The sequence below is a fragment of the Paroedura picta genome, chromosome 3, assembly GCF_049243985.1.
Source record: "Paroedura picta isolate Pp20150507F chromosome 3, Ppicta_v3.0, whole genome shotgun sequence".
In the NCBI taxonomy this organism is placed as follows: domain Eukaryota; kingdom Metazoa; phylum Chordata; class Lepidosauria; order Squamata; family Gekkonidae; genus Paroedura; species Paroedura picta.
The window spans coordinates 76,332,226-76,357,548 of NC_135371.1; the positions used below are offsets into that span (position 1 = coordinate 76,332,226).

General features: G+C 44.6%; 1 protein-coding gene across 4 annotated transcripts in view; it reads right to left on the minus strand.

Moving 5' to 3' along the window:
* GALNT10 (polypeptide N-acetylgalactosaminyltransferase 10) overlaps positions 1-25,323 on the minus strand; it is a 150,179-nt gene that overhangs the window by 68,678 nt on the left and 56,178 nt on the right. For all 4 annotated transcript variants that reach the window (XM_077326478.1, XM_077326476.1, XM_077326475.1 and 1 more), the window contains exons 2-4: positions 18,887-18,989; positions 12,034-12,172; positions 8,139-8,305 (exon numbers count right to left, since the gene is read on the minus strand). In XM_077326478.1, the coding sequence (XP_077182593.1) occupies positions 8,139-8,305; positions 12,034-12,143 (277 nt within the window). In that variant the 5' untranslated portion in view covers positions 12,144-12,172; positions 18,887-18,989. The remainder of the gene's footprint in view (positions 1-8,138; positions 8,306-12,033; positions 12,173-18,886; positions 18,990-25,323) is intronic.

Genomic DNA, 25,323 nt, shown 5'->3' on the forward strand with positions numbered 1-25,323 from the left:
AAAATTCAGATGGCCATTCCTAGAACAAGAGGAAGTGTGGTATAACCAGCTTAAGCTGATGTCCCTCATTGAAGGAGAACATATCTAATATTCAAAACAACCAGTGATCTTACCTGTGAGAGGTCCTTCTCCCCAGAGGTATAGGAAGACATCTTGGGTTGTTCCATTCCTTGGTATAGGGAGGCAGGCTCACTTTTTTCCTTTTCCTGCTTCCTGTGTAGGCGTGCCTCTCTTCTCCAGTTTGAGACTTCCAATGCTGTATCAGGTATTTCGCCTATTCAATGTTCTACAGGAACTCAATTTAACAAACAGGAAAGGAATGCAAAACATGTATAACTAGCTAACAGGCCCAGAGAAAAGACAGATAATCTTATATCTTAAGTTGCAACTTCTAGGGGGGGGGGATGAAGATGTCTTCCTATACTACCAGGGAGAAGGACCCCTCACAGGTCATTCTGCCCCAGAGGCGGAAGACATCTTGGGACCTTGCCGAGCAGTGTCCCCTCAGATGGGAAGTTGTTAACCAAAAACAAGCTCTTGCAATACCACCCTACCGAAGGCGGCATCTGCTGAACTAAACATGTCAACCTTGTAGTGCCTTGTGAAGGTTGAAACAGATGACCACATTGACGCTTTACAGATTTCTTCCACCAACACCTGGTTGAAGGAAGCTGCCATGGTAGCAGCACTTCGCATTGAATGTGCCACTATGCCATCCGGGACTGGGACTCCAGACGCTTTATGAGCCTCCACAATGCAGTCCTTGAGACACTTATTGAAGACTTGGACATTTGTTTCCCCTTGTTTGATGCTGTAACTGAAATAAATATGAATTCAGTCTTACGAAACTCAGCTGTCCTAATGAGGAAAGCCTTCAGAGCTCTATGAATGTCTAAGATGTGTCACAGCTTTTATATATATCACAGCTGTGATAGGAGGAGTTGATCTTAGTTGATCTTAGGATCAAAAGATGGGTCCATCCTAAGCGTCACCTTGTCCTTATGAAAAGTGCACAGTTTCAGGTTTACCAATAGTGCTCCCAGTTCTCCCACTCTTCTCGCGGAGGTAACCACCACTAAGAAAAGAACCTTCATCCGTAGGAAAGAGTCCAATTTCCTGTATTGGTTTGAAGGGTTTCTTTATTAAGGCATTTAGAACAAGGTTGAGTTTCCAAGTTGGGAACCTATGCTTAATTGGATGACTCAGCTATAAAGCACCCTTTAAGAACTGAGAAATGTGCGGGTGGCGGGAAAGACTTTTTTCTTTAATCTTAGGAATCACTGTACAAATGGCTGCCACCTGTCTTCTAAGCATGGCAGCTTTTAGTCCTTGTTCCAGCCCATCCTGAAGAAATGCCAGGATGTCCCCGCTAAGTGAAGAAATTGAAACTTTCTTCCTTTTACACCATCCCCTGAAGAACTTGCAGGTATATTCATAGATCCTGTTCATGGAGGACCTTCTTGCCGCCAACATCGTAGGTGTTACCTTGGCATTATAACCCATTGCCACTAGAGATTCCCGTTCAGTCTCCAGGCGGATAGGTAGAACCACTCCGGATCTGGGTGCCAAATAGGTCCTTGTTGCAGGAGGTCCGGGACCAGGGGGAGATGAAAAGGAGGTGAGATTGCCATCTGTAGGATCGTAGAAAACCATGGTCTTCTTGGCCAGACCGGGCCCACTAATATCACCTCCACATTGAGTACCTTTATTCTTCGAAGAAGTCTTGGTAATACTGGTAGGGAAGACGTATAGCAGTTCCTTCGGTCATACCGCTATGAGAGCATTCGTGTCTTCTGCTTGTTGATGCAGGTAACAGGAGAAAAACCACGGTACTTGGTGGCTGAGGTGAGATGCAAATAAGTCCACCTGAGGGATCCTGAAGCAGAGGGTAATCTCTAGGAATACCGATTTCTTGAGGGTCCATTCTGCTTCCGATAGAATGGACCTGCTCAGCCAATCCGCTTGGCAGTTCTCCACCCCTCAAATGTGTTTTGTTCTCAGGGTCAACAGGTGAGTCTCTGCAAATCTCAACATCTTCAGGGATTCTGAATGCATCCTGGATGAGCGTGATCCCCCTTGATCATTTATGTATGCACATATTGCCAAGTTGTCCGTTCTGATCAACTCCACTCTATGTGAGAGGTGTGACTTCAACCTGCAAAGAGCCAGGAAAACTGCCCGCATTTCCAAAATCTTGATTGGCAGGCGTCTCTAGTGTGCTAGCCATGAGCCCCTTTGTTGTGGCTCCCCAGCCAGTCAGGCTGGCATCTGTGAAAACCTCCACTTCCTGAGGGATGATGAATCTCTTTCTCTTGGAAAGGTTTCCGAATTTGCCCACCAATGAAGAATGGATTTCACTGTGGGAGGAAGTTGTAAGAGAACATGCTTTCTGTAGATTATGTCCATATGATGGGGTGAAAGAAATGACTGAAGTAACCTGGAATGAAGCCTTGCCCACTGTACTGTGTCCAGACATGAAATGAATAGACCCACCAGGCTCACAAGGGTCATGAGGGTTGAGTATTCCACCCCTAAAATCTGTAGGATCTCTTGAATTTTCTTGATCTTCTTTTCTGTGGTAAATAATGCCTCCTGCTGGGTGTCTATAAGTACCCCCAGGTGCCCCAGTCGTTGAGTTGGTACTTGTGAACTTTTCAGAAAGTTGATTTTGAATCCAAATTCCTGCAGAGTCTCTATCATCTTGTTGGTGTTAAAGGCTGCCGTCTCCAATGAATGAGATCTTATCAACAGATCATCATGGTATGGGTGGACATGGATCTTGAAGTTCCTTAGAATTACAATTGGGTTTCTAAGGATCTTGGAGAAAACTGGGGGGCCAAGGAGAGTCCGAATGGGAGGGTGCGGAACTGGAAGTGCTGGTCTCCCACACAGAATCTTAAAAATTTCCTGCGAGACAGATTTATAGGAACGTGGAGATAAGCCTCCTGAAGCTCCAGGGAAGTTAGAAACTCCCCTTCTTGAATGCCCTCCGTGATAGAGTGAAGAGCCTTCATTCGGAATTTTTTGGATTTGTCTGCCCTGTTGAGATGCTTCAAGTCCAGAATGGCCCTCCAATCATCGTTCTTTTGGGGCACAGTGAAAAATATTGAATATAAACCGTGTCCTCTTTTTGGGAATGGAACTTCTTCTATGGCCCCGATTTGTAACAGATGAGAGATCGCCTTTAAGGTCCTTTTCCGTTTTTCAGAATGTCTGCTCAGTAGGGATCTTATAAATAGTGTGGGTGGGGGATACTGGAACTCTATGGAGTAGCCTTTTGTTACCACTTTGAAAGCCCACTTTTCCTTTACTGTTGTCGACCAGATCTGACTGAAAAACAATAGTTTGCGCCCACCTGATCCCCGGGATAGTTAATCTTTGGATTGTTTAGAATCACATTCTGACTTGTCAAAGCGTTGGTTGTTGTAGAACCACTGGTTGAATCCTCCACACCTGAAGGGCTGTCTGGACTAAGACCACAATTGTCTCCCGTCTTGTCTTTTCTTGGGGAAGGAACCACTGCCCCAAAAGGAATAATTCTGGAAATTTTGGTAGAGTAAGGTCTGCGTTCATTCTTTCTAATTAAATTTGGCATTGTTCTTTTATTTACTTTGGAGTCCATAAGCACTCTGTCCAAAGCTTCTCCAAAAAAGCTTCTCCCTGTGGAACTGGTAAGCTGTGACTATGGATTTAGACCTAACATCAGCCTGCCAAGCTCATAGCCAAAGAACCATACATGCAGAAGAAGCAATATTCCAAGCATTAAAGACTGCAGCATCCAGAGTGGCATCTGCAGCAAAGGAGACACCCTGTAAAATTCTATTTGTGCCCTCTAGTAAGCATTGCTCCTTGTCCCCTAGTAGTTTGAACTAACTTCCTAGTCCAGACTATGGAAGCACACATAATAATGGAGGAAATAGAAGAAGATCTCAATGCCATAGCCAAGGCCTCGTGTGCCTTGCATAAGGCATAATCAACTTTTTTTTGTCCATGGCATCCTTGAACGAGCCTTCTCCATTCTCAGAAAGGAGTCCAGGTGCTTGAAGACCCACTACTGTTGCATCCACGATGGGGACATGTAAAAACTGTTCAGCAAATTCAGGTAAAGCATAGAGTTTCTTCGCATAAGAAGGAAACTTTTTATTTGCCATAGGCTTAAACCCATTCTTTCCTCATTTGACATTCAAAACACTCAGGAAAAGGGAAATTCCTTAAGGAGGAATCTATGGGAGAAAATAACTCAGGTTTTCCTCTGGGTCTTTTGGGCTTGCTAGGACCTTCTTCAGGGTCCTCTAAAGCAGTGGTCCCCGATGGATCAGTCGGTACCAGGCCGCGGCTCCTCCTCATCCTCCTCCCCGGCTGCTGCCTCGGGGGCTGCCCTGCCACTCTGCTGCCAGTTCACTTTTGGTGCTCTCCAGTGGCCACCATGACTTGACTGGCATTGGAACACCCCCTAGAGTTGCCTTTAAACAGACAAAGAATATTAAAGACTTGTTAGTCAGAACAGACCATTATACAGTTACAAAACAGTCCCTTTTGCCAAAGGGACACTTTAAATGTGGCTCATGCTCTTTTTGCAACAGTTTCATTGAAGACTCTGATCTTCATCTTTCTAACTATAATATCACTTTAAAACATAACAGTTTTTCTAATTGTACCAGCTCATGTGTCTTATATATTATTTTATGCCTTTGCTCTTTGATTTACATTGGGAAAAGCACTCGAGCAATAAGAACTCGCCTGAGCGAGCATAAGTCTCGATTAAAAAATGGTATTCTTTCTGCCCCCATTGTTGAACTTTGCATAATTAAAAATCATAAATGGGAACAATTGCGTTGTTATGTTGTTAAAAAGTTAGAAATAGTAAGCTTTAAGAGACTAGATGTCAATAAATAACTAGAACAGGAGGAAACTCAAGCTATCTTCAAAATTAGTACTATGGAACCAAAGGGGTTAAACAGTTTGTTGGATTTTCGTTGCTTTCTATAACTATCTTAACTTTTTACTTATTTGGTGTTTTGCCATGTCCCAGCTGTGGGCAATTATAGATAGTATTTAGTATCTCCTTCACCCTGATTCAGATGCATCTAGAACTCCATTAGCTAGGAGTAGCTGCGGTTAATATGACCTTGTAAGTTTTGTTTTTGTTTTTCTAAAAATTTAAAATGACAATAACACTACAGGGTGCTACACTTTAGTAATATACAAGATTCTTATTTTTGTTCCAGATACTCTGTCTAAGAGACATGTATTATATGAAGTTTGTCTGAAACACTAATAGTATGTATTCATGACATTTCTATGTGTATTATATTTATTTACTAATAATTATCATTGTACAACTACTAATTTCATCTTTATATTTCCTAAGATTTAATGTCCCTTGACAAAGCCAGTGGGCGAAACGCGTTGGGACTTGTATAAAATAAGAATTAAAGAATAACTGAAACTGAAGAGAGACGACTCTATATAAGTCCAATTTGGATATTTTTTATTGCCATATTGGTTTCCCAGTGCGTCTGTACTATTCTATATTTGGGGCTCCCCCTCGGCATGGCACTGCGCAGCTGCTGCTGGCAGCGCCCCCCAGTGGGCAGCAGGAAGTCAGGGGCCCAGCAGGAAAGCAAGCAGAGCAGGGGCTCAGGCGGCGGCGATGTCCCTCGGCAAAAGACTACCCCCCCAGGCCTCAGTAAAATTGTCATGCGTTGACCGGTCCCCGGTGATAAAAAGGTTGGGGACCACTGCTCTAAACGATCAGGTTTCAAGTCCAAAGCTGCTAGAGTTTTATCTAACAAAGAAGAATAATCATAAATTTTAGAAAATCTTTTTGAGGGTTCAGGAAGCTCAATATCGACTTCCAGTTCCTCATCTGTAAGGAACTCCATATCATGCTTAGAGGTGGCATCAGAGTCTGAGTCAGTTGTTGTTGTGTCCCACCCTCCCCTTGGGAATAATGCATTTTCCTTGCTGCTTTTGTGGGCCAGGATCGTCCTGTGTGGGACACACCTGAATCAAAGTTCTTGAGAGGGCGGGGAGGGTGAAGAGTCCGAATAGGGCCTGCGCCTATCCCTCATTGTTCTCCAAATGGGTCTAAGCTGGTTGGCAATAGATCTATTAATAGCCTCCCACAAATCATTATTCAAACTATTCAAGTTAGATTGCCCCTCGAGCCTTCTCCGGGGTTCGTCAGCTCTGCAGGCTCAGAAGCCTCTTCCCTGGCGCCAACATGGCTCTTCCCTGGCGCCAACATCATGAGCCTCACTGTAAGAAGATTTCTCTGATGGAGCCACGGTCGTCTCTCTGGCACACTTCTCACGCCTCTCTGTCCCCACTCCAATCAGACTTCCTGAATGCACCTGTCGGCTCAGAGAGCTGCTTGTTGCCTTCCAGAACATGAGAGGTGATGACTTCCTCTGAAAGAGAATCTTCTTCTCTCCTCGTCGCCATCTTATCCCCGCTCTCTTCTGTGAGCCCGGGATTGCTAATTGGGGAAGGCCCAGAATCAACACGGGAAGCCGTGGATTCCGAGTCAGCCTCAAGGCTGAAACTCGCCCCAAAGCTCTAGAAGCGCAGGGGGAGGGGAGAAGAGGGTAGAAGGTTGGGAGAAGGCAAGGAGGAAAAAAGGTAAAAGAGAATAGGAAAAAACTTTTAAAAAGTTAAAACTGCTAGCAGAGCTAGTAGAACGTGCTCTCCCCTAAGAGAGGTAGGAAAAAACTGGAGAAGAGAGGCACGCCCACACAGGAAACAGGAAAAGGAAAAAAGTGAGCCTGCTTCCCTATACCAAGGAATGGAACAACCCAATATGTCTTCTGCCTCTGGGGGAGAACTATCAGTGTCGGTTAGTGGTTAGAGTAATGAACTAAGACTGGAGAGGCTAAAGTTCACTTCCCCATTCAGGGTCATCTTTGGCTAGTCATTCTCAACCTCTCACAGTGTTGTTGTCTGGATACAATGTATTCTGCCCAAAGTTTATTTCACAAAAGATAAAAGATGATAATCTTGATGAAACTGGGGTCATGTTTCTTGATGGAACTGGGGTCAAATCATCTCTTCATTCTAGCTACATACATCAGGCTAAAAAAGCAAGTTTACTTCAGCAAATCCTTTTGACAGGCAATACTATAGTACACATTGATCAATAACACAAATTTGCTGATTAAAGCCATGCAGATATGTGTAATTGAATGCAAATGCAATCATCTGATTGATAAGTGTGTAAGACGTTCCATAAATGTGCTATTAATAATGCAAGTGACCTTTACCACCGATTAATTAATCTGTTAATTGCAACAAAAACCTCAGACACTTTTCACCTCCATTCACTTGATACTAGAGTTGGGATGCTGCTTCATCCTCACACTGTGTCTTAGCCAAATTGTTCTCTTTCAGGCTGACCCCTACTTGATAGGACTGTTGAAAGAATAAAACATTACCCAGTGTGTGCCTGGAGATAGAGCAGAATACAATAGTGGCAGTGTACTAATGAGCAAGTCATATCATATCATATTAATTTCAGTATTTTTATCATTGTGTTTAATTTAAATGATATACTTTGAATTCTTGGTTTTAAAATGCCTAAATATTGAGTTCAATCTAGTGTAGTGCTTTACTACTCACTGCAGTGTGATCTAATTCCCTTCTTTGTTTAGACCTTTGTTTGGCAAATGAGCCAAAGAAGCTGAGAAATATTACTTTTGCTGGCCAATCTTCTTTAATCTTTCTTTATATTGAAAGAGAACTGCTGAGAGTTGTAAAGACCACGGGAAGTTTGAAAGACACTTTTACAATGCTGCAAGCACCTCCCAATAGTCTGAATAAGAATATCACATAATCTGGGTGATATCTATTCATCCTAAAGGGAATTTTATCCTCATGATGCATAATGTGAACTAACAATTTTTAGCTTAATTACTCTTATTTACCAAAGAATTTTTATTGCCGATATTGAATCTCAAAATGTTTTGTAACCTCAGTGCACGATGAACTTTCTCACATAAATTTGGCCCACAAATTATGAAGAGTCAAAATCCAATGTTATTATTGTAGCTGAAGGGACATGTAAACTTACTGCAGGTTGACATGATTTTATATTACCTGGTTGCAGGGTTTGTTTTTATGAACGTCAAGATTAAACGTACCTCTGTCACTGAAATCATCCACCAGCACAATTTCAGCTATCAGTTCAGAAGGAGAGCGATTCAGAACACTGTGCACTGTTCGAAGAAGTGATGACCACCCTTCATTGTGGAATGGAATTATCACACTGGTGTTGGGGAGTTTTTCGTGGTATAGTTTCTTATTGCAGCTGGAAGATAGATGAACATGGTTAACTAGTAGACATGAAGTATTATTAAGGTACAGTGGAGTGCTTGCTGAAGCACTGATAAATAATATGTATTGTACACATTCATATGGGACATGACGTAATAGTTTAATTCAGACAGAAAGGTACAACTCCCCACACATATTTTCCTGACGCTCATTCTATTTAAATAAAGTAAAAAAAATTAAGTCCAAATGTTTCCCCAAAGGATGAGTTGCCACATTCATAGTAATTTGCTCTTTTGTAAAGCTACAGAGGATGCAAGAACAGTTGTAAGCTTCAAAAGCATACTTTCAACTCTGCATCCTCCTTCAGTTGCTTGTGATCTGGGTGTAAACAGTGAGAAAAACTATTGAACTTGTCTGTGTACTGTCCTACACAGCCTAATATAATGTTCAGGGTATACTTTTACCTTGCCAACTAATACCTGAAAGCATAATCCATAACAATATTTATAGTGCATGGTCACTACCACAAAAATAAATGCAGACTTAGACCTGGTTTCTTGCTTACATTAATTTATGCAAGCTACTACTTTGTTCATGGCTAGTCAAGTGAATAACAAGAACATTTCCTGGAGTAGGGGGGATGAAAAGCACTTAATTGCAAAGTTTCATGAGTTTATTACAAGCTATAATATGTATAATGGTGTATGTATACATAGAATCCCTCCAGGTACTTGCTGAAGACTTTAATGAGGAATAGCCAGTTATCCAGAAAGAACAGAAAGCATCCCCCAAACCAACTAAACCTTGTGACAAGGTTAGAGGTCTGCCCATACTTTCTAAAGTCATGCTTAATTTTTTTAATTCTATAACTTAACTCTGGACAGAAACTAACCAAGTGTAGAATCAAACAAGGCATCAAAGTAAATAACATAACATAAACATAACATGTTTAAAAAACATTGATGACAGCAGCTGCAAAGAAACCATTTATGGACGAGAATGCTGGAAGGGAAGGGAGCATGTGAAGGGTGGGCGCTACTCAAACAGGAGCTATTGCATGCTCAATCAATGACTATCCCAGAAAGACAAAAACACTGCAGGAGCTCTAAGAAGCCTATTTGGATGAACAGAGAACTTCAAGAGGAACTAAGAAAAAAAAGGAAAATGTTCAGGAAATGGAGGGAAGGACAGAGCTCTAAAGAAGAGTACCTACAGGTTACTAGGCACTGTAGATCAATCATCAGAAAGGCCAAAGCTGAGAGTGAGCTAAGATTGGCCAGGGAAGCCCATTGTAACAAGAAAAGATTTTTCAGTTATGTGAGGAGCAAACGTAAAGTAAAGGAGGCAATAGGCCCACTGTTGGGTGCGGATGGACAAACTCTAACGGAGGATGCAGAGAAAGCAGAAAGGCTTAGTGCCTATTTTACATCTGTTTTTTCCCACAGGTCAAAGTGTTTAGGCACATCTAGAGATGGCCATAGCCAAAGGACAGTGTCTGGGTGGCAGGTTAACATGGATAGAGGGGTTGTCGAGAGGCATTTAGCTGCACTGGATGAGTTCAAATCCCCTAGTCCGGATGAAATGCACCCGAGAGTACTCAAAGAACTTTCCAGAGAACTTGCACAGCCCTTGTCCATCATCTTCGGAACCTCTTTAAGGACTGGAGATGTCCCGAAGGACTGGAAGAGAGCAAATGTTATTCCGATCTTCAAAAAAGGGAGGAAGGATGACCCGGGAAACTACAGACCAGTGAGTCTGACCTCTGTTGTGGGGAAGATAATGGAGCAGATATTAAAGGGAGCGATCTGCAAACATCTGGAGGACAATTTGGTGATCCAAGGAAGTCAGCATGGATTTGTCTCCAACAGGTCCTGCCAGACCAACCTGGTTTCCTTTTTTGACCAAGTAACAGGTTTGCTGGATCGGGGAAATTCAGTTGATGTCATTTACTTGGATTTTAGTAAAGCTTTTGACAAGGTTCCCCATGATGTTCTGATGGATAAATTGAAGGACTGCAATCTTGATTTTCAGATAGTCAGGTGGATAGGGAATTGGTTAGAGAACCGCACTCAAAAAGTTGTTGTCAATGGTGTTTCATCAGACTGGAGAGAGGTGAGTAGCGGGGTACCTCAGGGCTCGGTGCTTGGCCCGGTACTTTTTAACATATTTATTAATGATCTAGATGAGGGGGTGGAGGGACTACTCATCAAGTTTGCAGATGACACTAAATTGGGAGGACTGGCAAATACTCCAGAAGATAGAGACAGAGTTCAACGAGATCTGAACACAATGGAAAAATGGGCAAATGAGAACAAGATGCAATTTAATAAAGATAAGTGTAAAGTTCTGCATCTGGGTCAGAAAAATGAAAAGCATGCCTACTGGATGGGGGATTCGCTTCTAGGTAACACTGTGTGTGAACGAGACCTTGGGGTACTTGTGGATTGTAAACTAAACATGAGCAGGCAGTGTGATGCAGCAGTAAAAAAGGCAAATGCCATTTTGGGCTGTATCAACAGAGGCATCACATCAAAATCACAAGATGTCATAGTCCCATTGTATACGGCACTGGTCAGACCACACTTGGAGTACTGTGTGCAGTTCTGGAGGCCTCACTTCAAGAAGGACGTATATAAAATTGAAAGGGTGCAGAGGAGAGCGACGAAGATGATCTGGGGCCAAGGGACCAAGCCCTATGAAGATAGGTTGAGGGACTTGGGAATGTTCAGCTTGGAGAAAAGGAGGTTGAGAGGGGACATGATAGCCCTCTTTAAGTATTTGAAAGGTTGTCACTTGGAGGAGGGCAGGATGCTGTTTCTGTTGGCTGCAGAGGAGAGGACACGCAGTAATGGGTTTAAACTTCAAGTACAACGATATAGGCTAGATATCAGGAAAAAGTTTTTCACAGTCAGAGTAGTTCAGCAGTGGAATAGGCTGCCTAAGGAGGTGGTGAGCTCCCCCTCACTGGCAGTCTTCAAGCAAAGGTTGGATACACACTTTTCTTGGATGCTTTAGGATGCTTAGGGTTGATCCTGCGTTGAGCAGGGGGTTGGACTAGATGGCCTGTATGGCCCCTTCCAACTCTATGATTCTATGATTCTATGCTTCATTATGTATTTTCCTCTGGCAGATAAGGAGTAGAATAGTAGCAAATACATGAGAGTCAACATGAAAATTAAAATATATTTTTCAATTTATTCCATACAACTGACCACCCCATTTTAATTACACTTTCAGTGCTATGGAGGGGTAAAAAAAGTCTGAAGCCCAACACTGTTTACAAACAACTGCAAGGGGCTGGGTGGAGAATGGGACACTACAGGACATTAAATATCTTTAGGCCATTGATGCTGTTATACTCTGGAGAGGGTGTATTCTGGAGAGATAAGGCCCAATGATTTTATTTATTTGCTCTGGCCTCAACCACAGCCCCTACAGAATTTTGATAGTTCATCCATACTATAAAAAACCAAGTAATCAAAAATAGTCTTGCACTCTTCACCACCACCTTAAAAGTACATATACTGGCAAGATATAACTCACAAAGGAAGTTGCAGATGATGGTAGCTAAGTATGGTACAATCTATGCTTCTTGTTCAATGTTTTAGAGAATTCATTCTGCCACAATATCCTTGACAAGTGAGACAGATATGGTCAACACAAGATGAAACTGTATTTTAAGGCAAAATATCAGAAAATGAACTGAGGAACCAAGAATATTAAACTTTTATATCTTTATTAACAAGAAAAGATTGTACTCACTTTGGGTGTCTTATATCTGGCAGGGACCGATTGAGAGAAATTTTATCACTCACAAAGATATTAAAGCCATTCTCTCTGTATGCCTGATCTACTCGTTCAGCATCACTCATAAGATATGGTTTTCCCTGCTCGCCATTTCCTATAGACAAAAAATAAATTGATTCATTAATGTTTATCATATTCTGGACTAAAATTCAGCCATGTATTTCAGGAATCCACTTTTTGCTAACCATTTATTTCCCTACAATTCTATTCAATGGGTTGGATTCTGCAGAACAGCGGTCCGCAAGCTTTCGCCCGCTACAGACCGCTGCGGCGTAGTGGGGGAGAGGGCGGCCCGAGAGCCCACACACGTGCGGCAGCCCCAGCGCAAACGCACATGCGTGGACTGCCGTGCATGCGCATTTGCGCCCGGTAGGGGTGCAAACGCGCATGCGCGGCAGTCCGCGGCTCCCCCTCCCGGCCCCTCTGGGCCGCCAGCAAATCAGCCACTAAAGCGGCCGATTAGCTTGCGGCTTGGCAAGCTTCTCTTCCCTCCCCTCCCGAAATAAGAAGCTTGCCGGGCCGCGAGCTAATCGGCCGCTTTGGCGGCCGATTTGCTCGCGGCCTGGCGAGCTTCTCACTTCGGGGGGGAGGGAAGAAGGAGCTGTGGCCCGGCGCGAAGGCCTTCGCGGCCCGGCACCGAGCCGCGGCCCGCGGGTTGGGGACCACTGCTGCAGAAGACATCTGTGAGCTAGGGCAGTGGTCCCCAACCATTTTATCACCGGGGACCACTCACCGGGGACCACTCAATGCCTTTTACTGAGGCCCGGTGGGGGGGGGGATAGTTTACTCCTCTACTCTCAACCACTGCCCTAACGCTCTCTGATCGCTATGGTAATGTTTAAACATCCCTTCAAAATAAGATACAGACATGCCGCAACAATGAACATAAGGAATATTTTATTTTCATGGAAATTTTAACTCATGACAATGACAAGTCAATGGGAACCCTGAGCTTGTTTCTCTGCAACGAGATAGGGAGTGATGGGAGACAATGACACCCAAAGTGTGTTGTAAAGGGCCAGGGGGGATGAAGTAAATGGCCGGGGGGGGGAGAAGGCGTCCTTCGGGGCCCACCTCCAATTAGTCGAAGGACCACATGTGGTCCGCAGCCCATAGGTTGGGGATCGCTAAGCTAGGGGATCATCACCTATGCTCCCCCCTCCAGCTGCAACTTATGACTCTCCCCTCAGGCTGTTCCTGGGAGTTTCCTATCCTCTAGGAACAGCATTTGAGGGGAAATCTGAATTACAAGAGATAAAATGGTTTGCTCAACTGACAGAAATCCTGTTCTCTGGGATACGTCAATATTCGTTACAATATTATTTTCTAGACACGTATGGCTGTTGTTAAACAGCTGACAGGTGGGTGGTGGTATAGTTTCAAGAGCATCCACCAACACTATCAACAGATGTTTTCAAACATAAGAATATTGTTTAAAATACTGTAGTACTAAAGCATTAAATCTAATAAAGCAGAACCTAAAAAATCAACTTTATTTTACTTTTACTAAGCCTTCTTACAGGTATAACAATTTAAAATACAATCAGTTTAAAATATTATATTGCAATAAAATGCAATTAAAATCAATAACAATTTAAAATCTATATAGATATTATCAGGCATTATACAAACATGTGTTGTCAAATTTACTATCTTGCTGGATCAGAGGATGCTGTGGATATAGTTTGACTCAATGTCAGTAAAGCTTTTGATAAGGTTCCACATGATATTCTTGTTGACAAGTTGGTAAAATGCGGTATGAATCCTATTATTGTTAGGTAGCTTGAGAACGAGTTGACAGATCGCACCCAATGGAGGCTTGTTAATGGTTCGTCATCCTCTTGGAGAGGGTGACAAGTGGAGTGCCTCAGGGATCTGTCCTGGGCCCTGTGTTGTTCAACATATTTATAAATGATTTGGATGAAGGCTTATCAAATTTGCAGATGATATTAAACTGGGAGGGGTAGCAAACACAGCAGAAGACAGAATCAGGATACAGGATGATCTTGACAGGTTAGGAAACTAGGCTAAAATGAATGTCAATAGTGATAAATGTAAAGATCTGCATTTAGGTAAGAAAAATCAAATGCATCATTACAGGATGATTGTTCAGGAAATGAAGGGAAGGACAGAGCTCTAAAGAAGAGTACCTACAGGTTACTGGGCACTGTAGATCAATCATCAGAAAGGTTAAAGCTGAGAGTGAGCTAAGATTGGCCAGGGAAGCCCGTTGTAACAAGAAAAGATTTTTCAGTTATGTGAGGAGCAAACGTAAAGTAAAGGAGGCAATAGGCCCACTGTTGGGTGCGGATGGACAAACTCTAACGGAAGATGCAGAGAAAGCAGAAAGGCTTAGTGCCTATTTTACATCTGTTTTTTCCCACAGGTCAAAGTGTTTAGGCACATCTAGAGATGGCCGTAGCCAAAGGATACTGTCTAGGTGGCAGGTTAACATGGATAGAGAGGTTGTCGAGAGGCACTTAGCTGCACTGGATGAGTTCAAATCCCCTGGTCCGGATAAAATGCACCCGAGAGTACTCAAAGAACTTTCCAGAGAACTTGCACAGCCCTTGTCCATCATCTTCGGAACCTCTTTAAGGACTGGAGATGTCCCGGAGGACTGGAAGAGAGCAAACGTTATTCCAATCTTCAAAAAAGGGAGGAAGGATGACCCGGGAAACTACAGACCAGTGAGTCTGACCTCTGTTGTGGGGAAGATAATGGAGCAGATATTAAAGGGAGCGATCAGCAAACATCTGGAGAACAATTTGGTGATCCAAGGAAGTCAGCATGGATTTGTCTCCAACAGGTCCTGCCAGACCAACCTGGTTTCCTTTTTTGACCAAGTAACAGGTTTGCTGGATCGGGGAAATTCGGTTGATGTTGTTTACTTGGATTTTAGTAAAGCTTTTGACAAGGTTCCCCATGATGTTCTGATGGATAAGTTGAAGGACTGCAATCTGGATTTTCAGATAGTTAAGTGGATAGGGAATTGGTTAGAGAACCACACTCAAAGAGTTGTTGTCAATGGTGTTTCATCAGACTGGAGAGAGGTGAGTAGCGGGGTACCTCAGGGCTCGGTGCTCGGCCCGGTACTTTTTAACATATTTATTAATGATCTAGATGAGGGGGTGGAGGGTCTACTCATCAAGTTTGCAGATGACACCAAATTGGGAGGACTGGCAAATACTCCGGAAGATAGAGACAAAGTTCAACGAGATCTGAACACAATGGAAAAATGGGCAAATGAGAACAAGATGCAATTTAATAAAGATAAGTGTAAAGTTCTGCATCTGGGTCAGAAAAATGAAAAGCATGCCTACTGGATGGGGGATACGCTTCTAGGTAACACTGTGTGTGAACGAGACCTTGGGGTACTTGTGGATTGTAAACTAAACATGAGCAGGCAGTGTGATGCAGCGGTAAAAAAGGCAGGAGGGCAGGATGCTGTTTCTGTTGGCTGCAGAGGAGAGGACACGCAGTAATGGGTTTAAACTTCAAGTACAATGATATAGGCTAGATATCAGGAAAAAAATTTTCACAGTCAGAGTAGTTCAGCAGTGGAATAGGCTGCCTAAGGAGGTGGTGAGCTCCCCCTCACTGGCAGTCTTCAAGCAAAGGTTGGATACACACTTTTCTTGGATGCTTTAGGATGCTTAGGGCTGATCCTGCGTTGAGCAGGGGGTTGGACTAGATGGCCTGTATGGCCCCTTCCAACTCTATGATTCTATGATGCTATGATTCTAGGATGGGGACATCTGTCTTGGCAGTAGTATGTGCAAAAAGGATCTAGGGGTCTTAGTAAACCATACACTGAACATGAGTCAGCAATGTAACGGTGGCTAAAAAGGCAAATGAGATTTTGGGCTGTATCAAAAGAAGTATAGTATCCAGTTTGCGCAAAGTAATGGTAACGCTTTGCTCTGGTTAAACCTCACTTAGAGTACTGTGTTCAGTTTTGGGCATCACAACTGAAGAAGGATGCAGGCAAACTGGAGTACATCCAGAGGAGGGCAATGTTTTCTGTTGCCCCAGTAGTTCGGACCAGAACCAATTGGATGAAATTAATTCCAAAGAATTTTCAGCTAAACATCCGAAAGAAATTTCTGACAGAGCGGTTCCTCAGTGAAACAGGCTTCCCTGGGAGGTGGTGGGTTTTTCTTCTTTGGAAGATTTTAAGAAGAGGCTGGATAGACATCTGACAGAAATGCTGATTCTCTCAACTCAGGCAGATTGTAAGTTGGTGAGCAGAAGAGATGGTGTCCGTGCTTGACTCTTGTGGCTAGGGTTGGGCACTTCGGCGTCCAAAACGGCTGCTTGTGCCTGAAGCAGCCAACACCACGGCGCAGGGTGGGGGGGAGGCGCGGGTGTTGATGCATCGACACACAGGTGCAGAGCTGAAGCACCCAACCCTAGTTGTGGCTCTTTCTTTCATGCCTAGGGGTGGGAGGTAAATTTCCTCCAGGCCTTTTTGGGGGCTGCATGGAATTGGGCTTACTGTGGGTGGGCAGGTAATTATGAATTTTCTGCATTCTGCAGGAGGTTGGACTAGATGACCCTGGAGATCCCTTCCAACTCTATGATTCTATGAATTGGTGCTACTGTGAAAAAAAAGCTATTCTTATTATGTTCTTGTGATGTGCACTAGGAAAAAAGCTGCTGAAATGGGCAGTCTAGAGAGAACTGACCGTGGCTGTTACTACTTCCCCTCTCCCAATAAACATTTTTCCCTTTGCTCTTAGTCTCTCTTCCAAGACAAGGATCAAACACAAGAGCTGCGATTATGCAATCAGGTCATCCCTGACCAGGCTTGCTTTCTATCAGGCAAAATGAGTGGACACTGTGAAGGTTTGGGGCTGCAAGGGGCAAGCAGAGAGCCAGCTTGGTGTAGTGGTTAAGAGCAGCAGCTTCTAATCTGGTGAGCTGGGTTTGACTCCTCGTTCCCCTACATGCAGCCATCTGGATGACTTTGGGCTCTGATAAAGCTGTTCTGACTGAGCAGTAATATCAGGGCTCTCTCAGCATCACCTACCTCATACGGTGTCCTGTTGTGGGGAGAGAAAAGGGAAGGTGATTGTAAGCCACTTTGAGACTCCTGGTAGAGAAAAGCAGCCTATAAAAACCAACTCTTCTTCTTTGTCTGAACCTTCCTCCATTCACAGTTCTTAGGATAGAAGCTACTATAAGATCTACTGTAATATGAGTTTTGGGTTACTTGCTCAAAATACACATCAGGCACATTACTGCCAACAGTATGACCTTGTAAACTATGCCAATATTAATTTATACTGGGTTTCATTAATTTCATTCATTAATCTCTACAGTCATTATTGTTGAAGATGGGAACAAACAATGACTGCTTTTATACGCAGATGATGCTGTAGTGCTGTCCCATTCACAAATTGGCTTTAAAAGCTTACTGGTTCAATTCCTGGACTTCTGTGAAGTAAACAAACTTGCTCTGAACTTTGAGAACTCAAAAATTGTGGTTTTTGGAAATCCTTGGAAGCCTCTTAAATGGAATGTAAGAGGTAACAACACTGAACAATTTAAAAGCTTCAAATACTTGGGAATATTTTTTCACCATAATGCAAATTGGGCTACACAGAGGAAATATGCAATCACATTTGCAAAAACCAGTTACCTGGCAATTACACGTTTCTTCTACACCAGAGGTAACCAGTACGTGCCAGCAGCCCTCAAAGTATTCAATGGGAAACTAAGTGCGCAAGTGCTCTACGGCAGGGGTAGTCAATCTGTGGTCCTCCAGATGTCCATGGACTACAATTCCCATGAACCCCTGCCAGCAAACGCTGACAGCGGCTCATGGGAAATATAGTCCATGGACATCTGGAGGACCACAGGTTAACTACCCCTGCTCTATGGCATCTCTATTTGGATCAATGCTTTTAACCAAGCAATCAAAAGTCTCCAATCTGTCTTCCTTTGTAAAATCCTTGGGACCCCGAACTGTGTCTCTTACGCAGTCCTATATCTAGAAACCAGCCAAAGACTATCGGAAACCAGAGCATGGTTGTTAACAATCAAATTCAGGCTTCACATTCTGACCCCGGCAGTCTAATTTCCCTTACACTATCTGAACATGAGTCATCTACTTGGTTAAGACACATTGAGGGAAAAATTAAATCTATAGGAATCGCTTTAGACTCCTTGTATCTGGTATCTGAAAAGACGGCACTTGGTTCAATTAAACGCAGACATTTAGACATAGAACTACAAGAACTTAGCAGTAAAGCTAGAAATGTTTGCTCTCCATTGAGCTTGGGGATCTCACCAAGCTCTCAGCTCCTAGCTGCATATTTCTATCATCTAATCATCCCACAACAGCGTAGAGCATTCACGTTAGCTAGAACTGATGCTCTACCTTCTGCTGTGCTATTTGGGAGATTTCAACAGATCCTGCATTCAGCTAGGTAGTGCCCCTGTGGACAATGTTGTATAGAATCAATTACACACGTTTTCTTCCACTGTCCATTTTATTCCTCAATCTGAGATAAATTTCTTAACCCACTGCTGTGTAAAAGAGAACCACATTCAGATGAACATAAGATTCAGTTTCTTTTGACATCCCAGAACCCTGATATAATTGAACCAAAGTTATTATATCATGAGAAATCATGAATGTATTGTCTTACTCTAAGGCATGATATTTGCCTTTGTTTTTTCTGTATAGCAGTGGATCCTTTTGCACTTTCCCTCCTTATATTGTACTTTTATATGCTATTAAAGGCTTGTTGTTGTTAAAAATGACTGTTTGCATGAGTATGTCTTATGTAATTATACATACCTGTACGTTCCAAATCTCTCCTTATAGCATCTCTGTCATGCCAGTCCTTTCTCCTTTGTCCATAATCAAGGTGGATATCTTCCTTTTTCTGTGTGTGGAAACCCTTTGAACAAATATTACAATTATTATATAAAGCACTCTACTCCCAAGCCGAACTACTAATAAAAATTACATTTACAAAACATTTACTTCTCCTGAAGGGAAGCAACTGAAGGGGAATCCTCAAATGATTCAGGAGAACAGAATGACTTCTCTGCCATTATTTCTTATTGCTCTAAGAGCAGTTGGCCTTTCATGGCCATTGTGGCAGAGAAAGTATCAGCTGGAAGTGAACAGAAATGTAAAAGTCTTTGTTTGCTACTATCTCAAAAAAACAAGACAGGGACAAAAGTATGCTAACAGCCATATCCTCACAGATCTATATACATACAAATCCCATAAATAAGCCCTTATGATTTGTAACCGCACACTGATAGCAACAACAAAAAAAACAAAACACTGGACTTACTTGAAGGCTACTTCTCCAAAACTGGTTAGGGCCCGCCACTACTAGCTCAAGACAGAGCTACGCAAATTATCCTATCCAAGTTGAGAGTGTGTCATTTCCAGGCATAGAACAGCTAAGCTCCCCAGTACAATAAACATGGTATAACTTTAATCACCTTAGTAACAGTCAGCATAATAGTAACCATGTTTTCAATGTCCACCACATAAATATCAACCGATGAACAAAACCTGCCAGAATACATTGAAGAACAATGAGTTGGGATAATTGGAGGTCTTCACCCCACTGAAGAGAAGAAACCTCCAGGCAAGTCCAGTGTTTCATTCTCCTTCCGTGGGGGAAGTCCTCCAAAACTGGTTACGTATATAACCAAGCTAGAACAGGGTGAGCACAGAAACAACCTCAGCATTGTGTTCATCCCAACTACTGTTGGGGGAACTCGTCTCTTAAAGCAGTCTCAACAGAGTTGAAATACCTAACCAAAGAAGAAAAGGAAAACCAGGTTGCTGCTGTACTCATGTTCTTGGTTGGTTTCCTGGTTCTGAATGCAACTGAAGTAATTGCTGCCTCAGATGCACTACAACCATTACAGGTTATCTCAAAGACAAGTACCATATACTTTCTTGATTCAAAGTCTGATACAGATAGCCACTGTGACCATGGAGATTTTACCACTGTAGTAAAATGTACCCTGGGGTAAAAATAAAGAATGTGACTAGGGTTGGGTGCTCTGGCGCCTGAAGCGGCCAGTCGCTCCCGGTGCAGCCAGCGCCGTGCCGTGCCACGGGGGGGAAGGCGAGGCGCGGGTGTCGGAGGGCGCACACACGCTGGTGCGGAGCACTGTGCCTGTGTGTGTGTGCCCGGCAGTGTGCTGATGCCTGCGCCTCCCCCCCGCGGCGTGGCGCTGGCTGCATCAGGAGTGACCGGCCACTTTGGGCACCAAAGCACCCAACCCAAAATTTCACAGTTTAGATGTTTGGTCATTGTTCAAATATATGGAAAACCCTCTGAACAACCAACATAATCAATTCCCTCTCTCTGCCAAGAGAGAATTAAGATACCCCCCTCCAAAGTTATAGAAACACAGAATCATAAAAACATAGAGATGGAACGTACCTCCAAGGTCATAAAGTCCACCCCGCTGCACAATGCAGGAACTCACAACTACCCACAGTGACCCCAATTTCATGCCACAAGAGACAAACACTGACAAATCCCTTCCTGCCCACCCACTCACAATCTGCCTAAGTTCATACAATCAGCATTTCTGTCAAATGACTATCTATCCAAAGAAGGATAACTCACCACCACCTGAGGAAGCCGATTCCTCTGAAGAACTGCTCTAACTGTCAGGAACTTCTGGATGAACTTCTAGAAAAATGAAAAGCATACCTACTGGATGGGGGATACGCTTCTAGGTAACACTGTGTGTGAACGAGACCTTGGGGCAGGGGTCTTCAACCCCCGGTCCGCGGCCCGGTGGCTTGCCGCTAAAGCCATGGTACCGGGCCGCCAGCGGCCACGGCTGCCCTCCCCCCCCACAGTGAGAGGGGGGAGAAGAGGCAGGCGCGGCCGCTGGCACACCAGCAACACAAACGCGCACGCTCAGAGCTGCCGCACATGCGTGTTTGCGCCCCCTGTTGGCAAAAATGCGCACGTGCGGCTGTTCTGCGCATGCATGTTAGCGCCACCTAGTGGCGAAAACGCACATGCGCAGCACCTGCGTGTGCATGTTTACGTGCAGCTGCTGTGGCCGGGCTGCCGGCTCTCTCCCACCCTCGGAGGCGGTTCCCGACTACAAGAAGGTTGGGGACCACTACCTTGGGGTACTTGTGGATTGTAAACTAAACATGAGCAGGCAGTGTGATGCAGCAGTAAAAAAGACAAATGCCATTTTGGGCTGTATCAACAGGGGCATCACATAAAAATCACAAGATGTCATAGTCCCATTGTATACGGCACTGGTCAGACCACATCTGGAGTACTGTGTGCAGTTCTGGAGGCCTCACTTTAAGAAGGACGTAGATAAAATTGAAAGGGTACAGAGGAGAGCAACGAAGATGATCCGGGGACAAGGGACCAAGCCCTATGAAGATAGGTTGAGAGACTTGGGAATGTTCAGCCAGGAGAAAAGGAGGTTGAGAGGGGACATGATAGCCCTCTTTAAGTATTTGAAAGGTTGTCACTTGGAGGAGGGCAGGATGCTGTTTCCGTTGGCTGCAGAGGAGAGGACACGCAGTAATAGGTTTAAACTACAAGTACAATGATATAGGCTTGATATCCGGAAAAAAAATTTCACAGTCAGAGTAGTTCAGCAGTGGAATAGGCTGCCTAAGGAGGTGGTGAGCTCCCCCTCACTGGCAGTCTTCAAGCAAAGGTTGGATACACACTTTTCTTGGATGCTTTAGGATGCTTTGGGCTGATCCTGCGTAGAGCAGGGGGTTGGACTAGATGGCTTGTATGACCCCTTCCAACTCTATGATTCTATGATGTTTAGTTGAAAATTCTTTTGAAAATTTCAACCCACTGGTTCTGGTCTGACCCTCTGGGGCAATAGGAAACTGCTTCATCTTCTATATCAGTGGTCCCCAACGTTTTTATCACCGGGGACCACTCAACGCTGGGGACCACTCAACGCCATTTACTGAGGCCCGGTGTGGGGGGGGGTAGTTTACTCCTCTACTCTCAACCACTGCCCTAACACTCTCTGATCACTATGGTAATGTTTAAACATCCCTTCAAAATAAGATACAGACACGCCACAACAATGAACATAAGGAACATTTTATTTTCATGGAAATTTTAACTCATGACAATGACAAATCAATGGGAACCCTGAGCTTGTTTCTCTGCAACGAGATAGTCCCATCTGGGAGTGATGGGAGACAGACACCCAAAGTGTGTTGTAAAGGGCCAGGGGGGATGAAGTAAAGGGCCGGGGGCCCACCTCCAATTAGTCGAAGGACCACATGTGGTCCGCACCCACAGGTTGGGGATCCCTATTCTATATGACAGCCCCTCAATTATTTGAAGATGGTTATCATATCACCTCATAGTCACCTTCTCTCCAGGCTAAACAGACCAAGCTCCCTCAACCTTTCCTCATACAACTTGATCTCCAAACCCCTCACCTTCCTTGTTGCTCTCCTCTGGACATGCTTCAGTTTCTTTACATCTTTCTTCAGTTTTAGGCACCACAAATTTAATAAGCACCCCCTCTATTCCTTCATCCAAATAATTTATGAATATGTTGAACAACACAGGGCCCAGGACAGATCCTTGAGTATTTGCAAGTTCTTTTAGTATCCTAAAAGTTCTAACTGTTAGTTAAATTGCAAAACAGTCTTAACCTTTGGAGTAACACAAATATCAGTGCTAACTACTACCATAACCTTGTTGAAGGTGATATGATGTTGAAGGTGTTGAAGGTGATATGATCCCCAGTTCTGAGACCCTCCTAGACAGAATTGTGGCCATGACGGATATCTTGATTTCAACTAAAATAAGGACTTAAGGAAGATGGTTTTACGAAGGCCAGCAGCCCCCTGGGAAAAAAAAACTCCAGTTAGGAACTGTATTTGCATCTTGGGTGCTTGTACCTTTGAGGTATTTCTGAATGTACTTGACATAAGATAATTTGTTTGTGCTAAAACTCCTTCCACTCAACTCCAATGTCAACAATTTTTGCCCCGTGAATCCAGGTAACAATCTCACAAATTTCCCAGGATAAATAGCATGTCCCTGGTTCTGACAATTTTAGTTGAACTGGGTCCAAACCTGAACTGGGTCCCTGTGCTAAAAAAGGTGTCAAACTAATTATTTTTACACGTGTCTCCTGTACCCTGGACCAACACTTTGTTTATTGTGTTGGTGGAAAAATTACAGGGGTACTGATGCAAGGCATCTGATCCCTCAGCAGCTTTGCCCTCATATCTGTAACCGCTCCTGCGGAGCGGTAATAATAAAGCCCTAAGGCAGTGGTCCCCAACCCCCAGTCTGGGGACCGGTAGCAGTACGTGGATCAGTCGGTACCGGGCTGCGGCTCCTCCTCGTCCTCCTCCCTGGCAGCTGCCTCGGGGGCTGCCCTGCCACTTTGCTGCTGGCTCACCTTTGGTGCTCTCCAGCGGCCGCCATGGCTGGGCGCTGGGTGCCACGGCCCCCCTCAGTGTGGCACTGTGCAGCTTCTGCTGGCAGTGCACCTCAGTCAGCAGTGGGAAGTCAGGGGTGCTGGCGGGAAGGCAAGTGGAGCAGGGGCTCAGGTGGCGGTGGTGACGTCCCTCAGCAAAAGACTACCCCCCCCCCGGGCCTCAGTAAAATTGTCAAGCATTGACTGATCCTCAGAGATAAAAAAGGTTGGGGACCACTGCCCTAAGGGGTAGGTGGGAGGAGAAAGGGGCGGGGCCTGTCCGTGATAAAAACTCGGCTCCTGATTGGCCCCTCCGAGTGCCACTTGGGGGCCAAGTGGCCAATGCATTCCTTTCTTCCTCTGTCTCTCTCTCCCTCTCATTTCTTCTTACTTCCTCTCTTACGATCTGCCTGACTTCCTCCATTTCTCCCTTCTCTCCTTTCTCCCCGCTTCCCCGCCCCATGCACACGCCCCTCTCTAACCCAACCTCTCCCCCGCACCTCCCTCGCCACTTCCTCCCCGGAACCTTAACAACCCACCCTCCTTTCCCCCCCTCCCCTCCCAATCCACCTCCCTCCCTCCTTCCTTCTTCCTTCCTTACTTCATGCATTCCTTTCTTCCTGTTTCTCTATCTACTTCCTGCCTGTCTCACTCTCCCTCTCACTTCCTCTTTTGACCTGCCTGCCTTTCTCCCTTCTATTCATCCCTTCACCCTTCTCCTCCTTTCTCACTCCCATCCCTTCTCCCCTTATTCCCCCCAATCCACTAGCGCTTGGACTCATGTCCATCAATGAATGGCTGCTTTAGTCAAGGGCCCTCCCACATTTGACCCAGATATGAAGATGTACAAGGAATCTGACTTCCTGATGTCAGCTGTCCTCTTGATGTACATCTTAAGGGCACATCTTCTTACATCCAGTTTATGCCATCCCCGCTCCTGTTCTGTGGCGGCGGCGTTGTTGTTGTTGTTATTATTCAATTTATTTCCCACCACTCCCTACAGGCTCGTGGCGGGTAACAATAGTCTTAAAATCCCCCATTAAAACCCCCGCTAAAAGACTATAAAAATACCCAACACAGCAGAAAATACCACTCTCCCCTACCCAAACAAGGGCATTGGGGGATGGAGGGGGATGATGACTACTTCAAACCCCCCAGGGGGGCAATGTTCGTCCTCGCCAATCCCAACCTCAACCATAGACCTGGCGGAAGAGCTCCATTTTACAGGCCCTGAGGAACGCTGACTTACTGCGGGGTACATAGGGTGACATAGGGTGACAGACGGTACCTCAGGTATGCGGGTCCCAACCCGCGTAAAGCCTTAAAGGTTAGAACCAAAACCTTGAACCGGAACCAAAACCTCAGCACCGGCTGGATGTGGACCCTCCAAGGTGTGCCAGTGAGGACCCTAGCAGCTGCATTTTGCACTAGTTGAAGTTTCCGGATCAAGGGCAGGCCCACGTAGAGCAAGTTACAGAAATCTAATCTGGAGGCGACTGTCGCATGGATCACTGTGGCCAGGTGATCAGGGGACAGGTAGGGCGCTAGTAGCCGGGCCTAGCGAAGGTGGAAGAATGCCTGGCCTGCTACTCTCTTGACCTATGCCTCCATAGTTAGGGAGGCGTCGATGTTCACCCCCAAATTCATGGCTTGCGGTGCGATGGTAAGTTGCGCTCCCGCCAAGGTGGGAAAACGCTCTTCCTGTTTCTGCCTCCTTCTTCCCAGCCACAGGACCTCTGTCTTGGAGGGGTTGAGTTTCAGATGACTCTGCTCGAACCATTCTGTCACTGCTTCCAAACATCTGGC